This window comes from Limulus polyphemus, unplaced genomic scaffold (assembly GCF_000517525.1).
Source record: "Limulus polyphemus unplaced genomic scaffold, Limulus_polyphemus-2.1.2 Scaffold2007, whole genome shotgun sequence".
NCBI lineage: Eukaryota > Metazoa > Arthropoda > Merostomata > Xiphosura > Limulidae > Limulus > Limulus polyphemus.
In genome coordinates this window covers 167,533-181,038 of record NW_013667617.1, presented here as the reverse complement: position 1 = coordinate 181,038, position 13,506 = coordinate 167,533, and the positions used below count along the sequence as shown (strand labels likewise).

The following is a 13,506-nucleotide window of genomic DNA, read 5'->3' as shown; positions in this document are numbered from 1 at the left end:
CCCAATTATTTTTTTTTCAAGAGAAAACAATTTGAGAGATTTCAGCCTCTTGTTGTATAGCAACCCCCTCCATCTCAGGCACCATTCTGGTAACACTCCTCTGAGCCTTTTCTAACAATTCAGTGTTTTTCCTAAGGTAAGGAACCCAAGACTGAACACGATATTCCAAATGTGGCCTAACCAGTGACCTGAACGATGAAAGTATAACTTCTTTAGACTTGTATTCAGTATTTCTATAGATACAACCTAAAATCCTATTTATCCTACCACTAGCAACAGCACATTGCTTGGATGGCTTTAGAGATTGATCGACTATTACACCAAGATCCCTTTCCTTCATAACACAATTAAGGTTATTCCCATCCAAATTATGATAACCCACATGCATTATCTTGCATTTATTATAAATATAACCCATTTGCCCAACTCACTAAATGATCTAAATCCTTTTGTAAATCAGCAGCATCTTGTATGAAGTTAAAACATCAGATAGTCTATTAGGTTTTGGTATTGATTTTATTCAAATGGAAAACTTCATCACTTTGTAGCGAAGCACACAGTGGAGTTAATAACACCCTTCGTTGGATAGAAGGCAGCAGAAGTTTTGATTTTACTTCAGTTATATCTTTCTTTAACATCTTTCTGGATATGATTTCTTTGTTTCCCTATATCAAGCAGTAATTGGTCTGTATCATTGAGTAAGATAGTGAATATTTTCTTTATTACTGAAAGGCTGAAGGTAACTATACAACTTGTTTTATCGATATAACTAAAGGATTCACTTTCATGTGGTTTTCGAATTTGGAAAATTTCACGTTAAAGAGGAACCTATTCTGAAAGCATCTCTGATATCATGTACATTTTTATATTCTTTGATGACGTATTCGCTTTTTTTGTCAACATCACTTCCATCAGCACCAACTTCAATTAAAGCTAAAACATTATTACCATTAAAATCCATACTGTTATCATTAAAACCCATATTGTCATTATTATAATTAAAACTTTATTATTGTCATTATAAGTTTGTCATGTTCATTTTCTTCGACTGTTTATTAGTAATTGTCAATACACTTTTTGGCCGCTTTCTCCCATGACTTCTACTCAGTTTATCAGAAATTGATAATCCATCACATCCACGACGAGAGCATGCTAAGAATTTTGAACATCTAGGCCTTCTACATTTACAAGATCCCATTTTGAACTAGAATTGTAATCTGTTTGACATTCGTTGAAGCAGTCATCAGTAATTTTGATACATTGATTTGGGACAGCCAGTGGCTCACTGAAGCTAAAAATAAGCCAATGATATTCAGAAACAGAAACCAAGAAAAAAGATATTGCCTTATTGGGTCATTTTTTTCTGTCCAACAAAAGTTTATCGAATTTGCAGATACAGATGGTATTAAAAATAAGAATCAGATTTACAGTCTTCTAAATGTCAGAAATTGGAATCGTATTCAAAAGCTTCTTCAAAGTAATAGTGTAAGTCTAGTTAGGATTGGTAAGTTTAACATGTAGGTAAGTATCTTTAAAATACATTCTCTTACAACATAAGCACACATGAATTTAAAGAAAAATCTCATCTTGAAAAGATCAGGTTAGAAATATTCTTTGTTATCAGTGGAACTTCTTGCTATGTCAAATCGAAACTTCTACCAGGTTCAATTTCTCCATTTAAAATCTTCTAAAGATCCATTATTATTATTGAATCTTTCTCTTCCTCTTCATTCTTTCATTCTTCTTCTTCTACTTCTTCTTCTTCCTCTTTTTATTTGGATAAACGGCAGCATTTTTTATTCTCGTTGTAAGAGCACGTGTTATTGTAAACTTGACAATTTTTTCAATCTTCCTTTCATTCATTTGGTTCTGAACCTCTTATTGAAAAGACACATTTTCCTTTTCGATTAGATTGATTAAACTTCCTACCAAGAACAAGGTCTAAAATAGCATCTTCTTGTTGAACAAAAAACAGTTTTAAACAGTATTAATAACTTCTTCACCATCATGTGAAAAAGACAGAGTACTTCAGTCAGTATACCTATATTTAGTGTATTCCATAATAATAAGTTTCTATTTTGACATTTTAACTAATTTGTATAAACAAGAGGTCTATAAAAAATGCCAAAAATTAGGAACTTCAATCCAGATATATCATAATTTACTAAGTCTAGCAATATCATAAGCTTTCAGCTTACCCCTTTTTATTTTCCCAAGCTGTACAAAAAATGTATAAAATCTAAAATAATATCATAGAAAAACAATACTGAGTAAAGCCAGTAACATCTAGAATGCTAACCAGAACTGAAGTTTTTCAGTTTCAGAGTAAATTAAAATACTTCTAATATTTATATAAAATAACCTAGCATATTTTCATCTTCACTTTTAGTCTATAATATCAAGTCTGTCTTTGTGTCTCATAGTGAAAAATTATTCTTTTTTCATTATTTAATCTAAATTTAAGGAGTCCCTAATAAAATCGTGTTGGCACTTCCTTAAGTACTGGTACATTATTCATAATAGTACCTTGTTAAAGTGGGTTATTTGCTTCAAAATAACAGTAATTATGCCTGTGCTTAGTGCTATTCAACAACAATACTTAACTATACTCTTGACTTGAACTTAATTTAATAGAAGCCTAAATCACTTATTACTGTCTTCTCAAAAATGTTTGTTTAATCAAAATACTTGACTTCTTTTAGGCTTCGTACTCCTCTACATCATCCTTCAATCACCAAACTTTTATATTATTTTAATTTCTTTTTAACATTTTAACAAAATTTATTGTAAGTTTAGTTCTGTTCTTTATTCCAAAAAATCATATCTAGTGAGTCAAAAAATATTAGAACCTAAGTAAACCTATACATAATTATTATTGGAAATAATATAAATGTGTATATTGTGTAAAACTTAAGTATCAGTTTACTGAATAAAAATGATATAATAAGAACCTTATACTTAAAAAAAATGATTTATCTGATTTTTTTTATTATTATTCTTTAGCCAATCCCATCAGAAGTTCTCATCCAGGCCTTGGCTGAATATGTACGCTCACTTAACAATGTTGAAAACTTGGATACCATAGGTACCCAGATTTTTGGGCAAGCTGGACAGGAAGAAATCCAAAAATTTAAACACAGCACTCAGTATTATCTAAATGGAACTAAGGATGGCTTTCTACAATATCAACCAACTTTGCAAGGTAAGTATTGAAATTTAACTTACAGTTTTTGTTTCTGAACAGTATTGTTTATAATTGGTGTTCTACTGTTACTAAATATTGGAGAATTGATCAAACCTGAAAACAAAAATCAAGTCTCCAGACTTTCAGTTACCATATCAGCCAAGGAAGGGGCTAAGAGAAATTGAACAAATTTCTGACCATTCCTGGGTTATCAAATCTGAATACTTATCACGATTGGATTGGATACTAAATACTTTATGCATTTTTCAATAACTTGAAATTAATTTTCCTCGTATTGTACTACCATTGGACTATTTCAAAAAATCATAAAGTTATTTGATTGAGAACAACAAGAGTTACTACCTAATATAAACTTCATTTAACTAAAAAAAGATTAGTTCACCAGTTTTATGTCGTTCCGTTTCGTTTTTAAGTTGAAGTCAAAACCTTGTGTAATATTTATTGTAATGTAGCTTGCAAGGCATAGAAGGATATTGGGTTTTGGTATAACATTGATATCTGCCAATTTGTTCGTCCTTCCAAAATGTAGAAGAACTCAACAGAATATTGGTGCATGTGCTGTTTAGCAAACTACGGCAGAAGTTTAAAGTGAGAAGTGCAGATCCTGATACCTAATGTCATCTACATAGGTTTTGAAGTTCAACTAATTTTATGCACACTCACGCATATATACATATTCTAAAAAATACTTTTAACAAAAATATTTATATATTTTATCGATATATACTATTTCACAAAAAAAATAACATTTTTGTAAAGCACAATCATGTAAAAAATTAAAATATTTTGAGCTCAAGATTAAAGACTCAGTTTTTTAACACAAATTCCAAATAATATCATATTCCACATAATTATCCATGTATGAGTGTAAGTCAACAATTCCTTTCAAGTTTTCTTCCCTAGCTTTTTTATGTAAGAATTGAATATAAGCACCAAAGGGTTTTGGAACAATATACTTTAGCTATTTATTCCCTCAGTAAGAATCATTAATTGTTTTATTTAACTTAAGTGTTTTGTAACAATATACTCTAGCTATATATTCTCTAAGTAAGAATCATTAATTGTTTTATTTAACTTAAGGGTTTTGTAACAATATACTCTAGCTATGTATTCTCTAAGTAAGAATCATTAATTGTTTTATTTAACCTAAGGGTTTTGTAACAATATACTCTAGCTATTTATTCCCTCAGTAAGAATCATTAATTGTTTTATTTAACTTAAGGGTTTTGTAACAATATACTTTAGCTATTTATTCCCTCAAGTAAGAATCATTAATTGTTTTATTTAACTTAAGGGTTTTGTAACAATATATCTAGCTATTTATTCTCAGTAAGAATCATTAATTGTTTTATTTAACCATACCACTTACAGTTTGAAGTCTAGATTTTTGTTCATCAGATAATTCAGCTTCTTTTAGCCTTTTCTTTCTTCTTTTGTGATAGCTTCTGCGCATCCTCAAAAGAATATTCACATAGTCTGGCCAATAACAATTAGTAATATTTCCACCAAACTCATGTTTATTCATTGTATTAAAAAGCATTTTATGTTATAAAGATTGTTAATGAAATATATGTAATTCAAGGTATTCAAATTGATTTATTACTTTATATACCTTGACTTAAATACACTTACAGACCACAGGACTATCAGAGGAAAGGAACCCACTCCTCCCACAAGTGAGTAGCTTGACCTAACTATTTGTAAAGTGCATTTTTATTATTTGAGAAAATGATCAGCCTTACTTTTAAAGAAGAGTTGTAAGCACAAGTGCTTTATGTAGTTTGTATAAACCACTTCCATTGGTGGAGGTCATGTAACTTTACATGTATTACTATAGAGGAGACAATCCTAAAATCTTCATATGTATATAGCATAGATAAAGAATACTAATACAGAGACAGAGAGTGTCTGTTTTCTGACTAACTTATCATGCATTGGCAAAACTTATAATGGAGAAGTTAATAATCAGTTTAATAAACAGCATGTGCTAGATAAGTATTTGTGTGTAAAACAGTGGGTACAAGTGTTTGTGTGTCTGACTCCTTCCAAGATCCTACTTAAACTCCTGAAAACTAATGATCCTGCAGTAGGTATTTCTTAACATAATGTATACTTGTATTAACTTTATTCACACATTATTATATTAACTCTGTACAAATATTAGATTAACCTTGTTAAAATATTCTGTATTCATTAAACATTAATTAAACATTATTTCTGTTTAATTGTTGTTTATTACTTCCATTTAAATATTATTAGATAAAATTACTCAAAAATTCTTAGTTATCTTTATTTGAACATCCTTAAATCAACTCTGTTTGGGCATTGTTGTTTTAGTGGCAGTCAAATAATGTTAGATTAACTAGATTCAAACATTGTTAGACTAAAATCAGTCTAAAGATAATTTATTCTTAACGTCCTGTAACTAAAGGATGTGCTTTTTTGTATTCCAAAACATGCATATCTCTGCTGACACTAATAGACATTTCTTGATCTTCATCTTTGCCATGTAATGTTGTGTTCGCTTGCTCCAGTCTTTTTATACCCCACTTAACTTCCCTCGACAATATCTAATTTGCAAAATGTTACGCTGGCCCTCACACGCCCTCTATGCAGGTACTGTGTATAAGCACTGTATGCAGACAATAAAATCACTTTTTCTTAACAAAGCGCAAGCATTCAGACTAACTTTTTTTTAATTTTAGCTTTCTAATAATCAGGAATTATTTGTTTTGTTATCTAGAGATATATTTCGTTGAATTTATTTTTTCTTACAAATATATTACGGAAAAAAATTGGATATGAATTTTCAAGCACGGAGGATACTCAGCCTTTGTCTATTCCCCCTTTGTTACCTAGTAGTGGTCAGCAGTCGGGGTGGGGACACTCTCCGTGAAAGCCGTCCGTGACCTGATTTGGGGTGAGATAGAGTCCTTCATGCGGCTTAGGGGGTATCTCTTCGGGAGGTGCTGATTTGAATTTTCATTTTGAAACGGGATATTCTGGGGAGAATTTAGACTCCCTGTTTCCTGTTCCTTCTTTCACTAGAGCTTCCTCTCTAGAGGACTCATCTGATCAACCACCTTCTGCCCCTTTTTTTCTGCAGTTAGTTACACGTGTTTGTGAAGTTTAGGAGATGTAACCAATTGCTTTTGAGTCTACCCTGCTTTGTCCGATCGTTCTTAAGGGGATACTTAGTTTTCCTCCTCCTCCTGATATTTCTGTGCATGCAGGGAGGTTTGCAACACAATTATGTGAGGGTGTCACTATGTTCCCCTTCCTAATTTATCTGAACAACATACCCTGGCATAACATTGTCAGGATGATATATATTTGGACACACAAAAGTTGGATCCATTGTTGGATCTCTGGAATGCCAGGTACAAACCTGTTATCTCTTTTAACAGGTCACAATTTTAGCGGATTCGTTTGACTCTTCCTACTGTTTTAAGATACTTCCCTTCAACTTTTGTCTGAAGCATATCACTGATCGCCTCAACAATTTGACGATGAACTGGGCCATTTACTGGTCACTGTTATGACACTTTTGTTCTCTTCGGGGCTTGCATAAGTATCGTGGTTGGTCTGTTGCTGGAACTTGTTGAGTCGTGATGCATTTTAGAGGGTATTCACTTATCTTCTTCTGCCCTTCGAGATTTACAGGAAGCGCCTTTTCTTCAGCCTTATTTATTTGTTGGAATTCCAGAATCTTTAGAAGCCAGAGTTGATATAGCACATTTGCAGTCTTCTTTATCATCTTTGGCTGCTCGACCCTATTCTACTTGCACCTGTACTTCTGCATGTTCATACCCTCGTGTTTCAAGGCCCCCTCCTTCCACTCCCCATTCCAATGGTTCTCTTAATTGTTTCTGTCCTTCTCAGGAGATACTTTGCGGGCTGATAGGTGGACTTCTCCCAACATGTTCATACCTCATTACCTTCACGATCTGGCAGTTTCCTCTTCGAAGGGACCTCGTCTTCCCGCTGTGGCTGTGTTGACTACCTCTACTGGATTTTAACGGGGTGGTCAGTGACGTGTTATCTGACTTACAGTTATTGTTCCTTTCTCTTCTAGGGATCCTATTGATTTTTTTTTGGATCCCACTCAGTGGTGAGTGTTGCCCAGACAGGTATGCTTGTATTTAAATCCCGCACTAACAACCTTTATATCAGTTCCTGGTTGCAATGGGCTCTGTCGAGATGAGGTGTTTCATAAGACCATCTGGATACAATTCTGGATGGTGATATCATATTACAATATTTCTAATGGACCACTACTCATCGACTATCATGAGTAAAGCTAAAGGAGATTTTGCCAGTCCCTGCTGATCTTAGAACTGAATCAGTCAAGTTCACCTGTTGCACTGTCTCCGGAGACCTGTTCCTTACCACACAGTTTCCAGTCACTGGGGTGGTAGACAGAGGATTTACTTTTGGAGTGTTGAGTTTTCTCCACACTTGGAGAAGAGGACAAAGTTGCGGAACCTCCTACCTGGGTTCCTGGAAGTTTTTTCCCAAATGTTGGTAGGAGCAAGACCAACCTACATGGGAGCCTACTCATAAAACCAGTCCAGATTTGACACCTAGCTATCCGTTAGGGGGTGTTTGAACCCTCTTATGTTGTTCATGCAGGGGGTCCACTTTCTTCTCATATAACCAAACACAATGCGGTCCCATCTTTGGTCCTTGATGGGACCGTGTTCCACATCCTCTCTTTAATTCCATGAGTAAGCGGAATTCTCTTTGCTCACTTGGTGGGGGAGTAAAGACAACTGTTTGTAAATCCAGACGGGATGAGTTCTGGACTTTGGTGGAGTATGGCATATGATCCTGTCAATCCAGACCTGAGATGTTGCCTTTTGGTCTTCTTCAGGTTGATCAGAAGGATTGTCCATTTTGGTGTTGCTTTCTTTCTTTCATAAGTCTGGTGGTTTGAAACGCATCATTCTGTAGTTACTGGTACCTATCACAAAGATGTATATATTTGTGGTCCAATTGCCCTGCCCACCACCATGGGATATGGGTACCATGACCCCTTAAATCCAACCCGAGTTGTGGAACCTTGACTGTTTGGTTGGGGCTGGACCATCATACTTGTATTCCACCCTTTTCAATTTTCTGTAGTTCTGGGTGAAAAGCATATCTTTTGGATGTAGTGCACTTTGATACCATTTCTTGTGGTACATACTTGTTCTCTACTTTCTGTATGACCTCTGTCCTCACCGGCCCCTCTGCCTTCCCAATGTTGGATTCTAGCTATTAGTGTCAGCGGAGGTATGTTCTGGAAGTTATCATTTTCCTAAACTGAAAATGTATTTCCAAACATACTCCGTTGACACTCTCCTCCCTTCCTCCCCACTAAGAGTCGGTATTAGTGACCGGAATGTGGTAAGTCTCGAATAAGTGATTTTATTGTCTGCATACAGTGCTTTACATACAGTACCTGCATAGAGGGCATGTCAAGGCCAGCATAAAGTTTTGCAACTTAGATATTGCCGAGGGCAGTCGAGTGGGGTGTATAAAGACTGGAGCAACGTTAGATGGCAAAGATGAAGATCGAGAAATAGCTAGTAGTGTCAGCAGAGGTAAGTATGTTTGGAAATGCATTTTCAGTTTAGGAAAATGATAATTTTTATCCATAGTTTTGCTTTGTGGCACGTAAATGAAGTACGAACTGTCAGCTAACTTGGAAAATTTAATGAGTGTATACCTTTTTTTAACAAACAAAAAATATTGTTTTTCTTGCACGCATGACACAAATCTCGTATATGGCTACAGTCTGTTTGAAGCGTTTAACAACTTTTTTAAATTTCTACTTGTACTTGACCCTATGTTGTGTGGTCATAAATGCTGTGCATAATCAAATATTGTTAGAAAAATGCTTATTATAACAATACAAGTACAGCTTATTGGTCAATACAGTATATATAACCAATAGTATTGGAAGCATAAGCCTCTGTGTATTTCTGAAGCCATATTTTTACACATTTCAATCAGTTTTAAGCATTTGGGAGGTACTTCGTTGAATAATGAGAATGGTTTACGATGTTATAGCAGGTTAACTTATCTACAGCTCTTCTGAAACATATGCATCGGGAGATGCGTCGCTAACTTAGTATTTAGCTGAAACTTATTTTTGCTTTCTGTATTGTGGAATTCTTTATTTGTAGGTGGTAAGGCAGAACCAGGTTGTTATCCTGCTAAAGGAGGAATTCCTGAGTTTAGGGATGAGACATCACAAAAGTTTCCAAATTATGATCCATCAGGTTAGTTTTTAAGATTGTATTCACGTAAGATGAAGTTTCTTGTTATTTATGGTTGAAATTCACAAAACGATTAACCGTTAAAATAATCTCAAAGTTTTGACATGTTTTCTTATTGCTATTCATATGTTTTGAAATTAAGAAGTGTGATCACTTGTGTTTACCCTTACAAATAACAGCTGGACTTCCTGACATGAGTCAAAAATTATTTGTTTTATAACTGTTCGTGTAAAACTACTAGTATTGATTTTTATTTCTTTATACAGGGTGGGTTAAAATTGATTATATAGTTGTTTCATTTAGAATGAGAACATAGTTTAATATCTAATGTCTTAGTATGAAATAAACAACAGATAGATTGGTTTCAATTATCTTCATATTTTCGTTAGTATAACTCTGTTTAATTCCAACTGTACAAACTGTTTTTTTTTAATTTTAATAATAATATATAAATTTTACTTTTTGCAGAATGAATGCAGAAAATCTATTAAAGCCTAAACTTAGCTTCCCAGTGAATGTATGAAATCTGTTAAAACCTAAACTATGAAAGTGATCTTGAAAGTAACTGAATTACAAACACAGGACTTATTTCTACTTTGGCTTCTGGAGGTTTATTCATTGTAGGGAACATTACAGCCATTGTACAATGTGGGGCCAGGTTGCGATAGTTCTCAATCATTTAGTTTATCTTCATGACTGATTCATTAGTTCCACGGGTTCTGTCAGAAGGTCTTTGCCTTCAGTACAAGTCCTCCTCCCTCTTATCCTCTTCCCCAGTTTCCTTCCCTCCTCCTCAGTATCGTGCCTCATCCATTCGTGTCTTGGAGTCAGTTCGGGCTATCGAACAGGTTGTGTCCACTCATCCGGGTTTTTATTCCTGTCTATTTGTTGTCCTCAAAAAGACGGGAGATTGGAGACACTCCAATTCACCATGGAGTCCTACCTCTCCCTTTGGCAGGTTTTTTCACCAGAACTCTGGATGGCCAAGTTCAATGTGACAGACACCTATTTTCATATTCCCATAGTTCCAGGGTCACGTTGTTTTCTTTAGTTCATCCACGTGGACTGTCTTTCACTTCTGTGCACTACCATTTGGTGTGGCTTCTTATGTGTTCTGTCAAGTGGTTCACACATTTGCTCATCATCTTCACTCACTGGATCTTCAGACTTATCATTACATAGACGACTGACTTCTGCTTGCCTCTTCCCAGGCCCAATCAGTCTCTCACACTCAATTGCTTCTTCAAGAAGCTGCCTTGGGTGGGGTTGCTTATCAAGCTGGAGAAGTTCCTTCTAACCGCTACACAGTATGTTATTCATTTAGGTGTTCTCTTCAATTCCCATCTAATTCGGGCCCAGTCTTCTCTACTTCAGCTCAGGGAGTTGGAGTGGACAGTACATTCGCCTTCTCTCACTGCACGAAAGGTTTTATCTCTTTTGGGGACCTGGGCTTCCTTGGAAGCTCTTATTCCTTTGGGTTAGGTGCATGTGTTCCCTTCAATGTATGCTTATTGACCAGTGGAACTTCTCCCACGATCCCTTGGATCATCATATTGCCCTCCCTCCTGTGATCAGGGCTGACCTTGCATGATGGTAACTCTCCACACGTCAGTTCACCTTTAACTGGGATAAGTTGACCTGTTATTATTTTGTATCTTTTGCTGTCAATATGTATAATATTTCAGGATCCCACCTAATAGCAGGTGTTGCCTGGTCAGGTATGCTGAATATTAGATCTTTGCACTAAATCTGTATATTTCTAAATGCTCACTGTAGAAATGGGGTATTTTGTAAGACAACTGGACACTTTTTGCATGGTATGTATATATAATATCAAACTTTTATTATCAATGTATTCTATATGATGGACCATCACTCAATGATTTCATTAGTAAAGCAGATGTGGATTTCTGACCTGGGATTTTTACAATCTGGGTCTTTCTGCTTTTCAAAATTGAGAATCGGACATTGCACAGTCTCCAGACTGTCATTCTTCTGGACTCCTCAATGCATATTCTCCTCCCATTTTTTCTTCTAGTAGAGCATGGGAGTCCTTATCACTCCAGTTCCCAGTCACTGTAGTGGTTGACCATGGAGGTTTCCTCCCAAGTGGGGTAGTACAAAGATATCAAACTCATAAGTACTCACTCAGCGAGGAGAGAGCTGTTGCCATTATAATTATTGAACAGGCAATAACATACTATTCTGGATCCAAGGCACTTCCTCTGGATATTTTTAACCCATGTGGACCTCACTTGGCCATAATATTATATATATCCAGGAAGTTTTTTGCCTGGACAAATTGCACTTTACTTTCCTGGCACCTTCTTTGACATCACATACTAACCTACTACATATGGCAATGAGCTGATTCTGAATTATCAGACAACATTTCATCTCACTACTTATTTGTTACACTTTTTTTTTTTTTTGCTCTGGTGCTCCCCAGGACTCTTCCTTTGGCACATAATTCCTTGTCAATTGCACACTAGACATTTTGTATGTACATTCCATGCTGATTCATGTCATAGTTATACTGCACTGCTCCAAAACAAAGTGCTGTACATCTTTTTTCTTGAGTATATGTTGCCTGCCTCCTACATTCTGCCCTTATATATATATATTACTGTTTCATTACTGGGCAAGGAGCATACCTGTTCTAGAAGTAATGTTATACCTGATAGGTGTGCCTTACTTTCTTCTTCTGACACACTTGTTCTTTTCAGGTGGTGGTTATCCATTTATTTCCATACTGTTGTGCCTTCAATGGGAGATTCTAGCTTCGGGTGAGTGGAGGTAGTACTGCTTCAGAAGTTAACATTTTCCTACACTGAAAATGTATTTCTAGAAGGTACTTTACCTCCTGTCACCCACTTCCCACTCTTCCTCCCCACTGATATTCCGGTGTTTTAGTTTGTAACTGCCTATTCTAGAAAGTGAGGTTTGTGCTATTATAGGTGGTACAGTATGATTGGTGGAGGGTAGTCACATGATATGCACACGTTCTGAAATGCCGCAAAAATAGACTGATGCGCTGTTGGCAAAAAAATGTTTAGCAATGCTTAGAGGGCAAATCAAGGTCGAGATATCTTTGGATGAAAAGAGGTAAGTACATATCAGGAATACATTTTCAGTATTGGAAAATGTTAATTTCGGAGAAAAGTTTCTTCACAGTAATGGTAAACAAAAGTCTAATAAATTGCTAAAGTATTCTTTGAAAAACATCATAAATCTATTTTAGTTCCAATAACATTTTGATTTAATGAACGGTTCATGTTGGAAAACTGGTTGTTTCTCAAAGAAGCTTTAAAAAAAAATTTTATTTTTCTGGCCAATAAACCAATAAAAACACAAATTTTTGTATTACAATCAATTTCCTTAGACTATTTTTTTCTTAAAAGTACATATTGATGCCTGTAAAAGGTGTTTGAATATTTGTTAAATGTCTGTCTAGTTTAATCCTTTTAAAAGCAAAGTTACTTGGTTGTGAACTCAGCAAAAAGTTGAAAATCAAGGTAAATGTGATGTTGATAACAAAATATCTTATTCTTGTATTACCTTATATTTGAAGTATGAAGTACCTATACTACCAAATACTATGGCAGTGAATAAGAATTTTGATTTCTAATGGAAATTAAATAATCATTGAACAAGTTATGTAGGTTTTAAAAGAAACATCAATTGATTGAGTTATTTTGTCTTTTTTTTGTTTGTTAATCTTTGGAAAAAATTCTGCCAAAATTACTAAAACATCTGATTGTTTTCTTCATGTTTCTTATCAGACTTGTGAAGGATCTAATAAAACAGATTAATTTCATACAAGCAGTTGTATTAGTCTCTGATTTTTCTGTTTTAATGATTCTCTAATAAGAGGAATAAAGCATCAAAACATTAAACACATGGCCAAATATGATAAAGAGTAGAATTTGTTAGTCATAGAACTACAATGATAAAGACATCCATGTAAAACTTTGAGACAAGGCCATCCATGTTATGGCTTTTGGTAGCAGTTTTTTAATTTTTTTGGTTGGAGAGAAC

The 13,506-nt window shown here is 34.8% G+C and overlaps 1 protein-coding gene across 1 annotated transcript in view; it reads left to right on the top strand.

The window, feature by feature from the left end:
• LOC106465639 (constitutive coactivator of PPAR-gamma-like protein 1 homolog) overlaps nt 1-13,506 on the top strand; it is a 44,172-nt gene that overhangs the window by 11,918 nt on the left and 18,748 nt on the right. Inside the window, exons 3-5 of the mRNA XM_013925874.2 lie at nt 3,004-3,202; nt 4,840-4,881; nt 9,376-9,471. Of these exons, the coding sequence (XP_013781328.1) occupies nt 3,004-3,202; nt 4,840-4,881; nt 9,376-9,471 (337 nt within the window). The remainder of the gene's footprint in view (nt 1-3,003; nt 3,203-4,839; nt 4,882-9,375; nt 9,472-13,506) is intronic.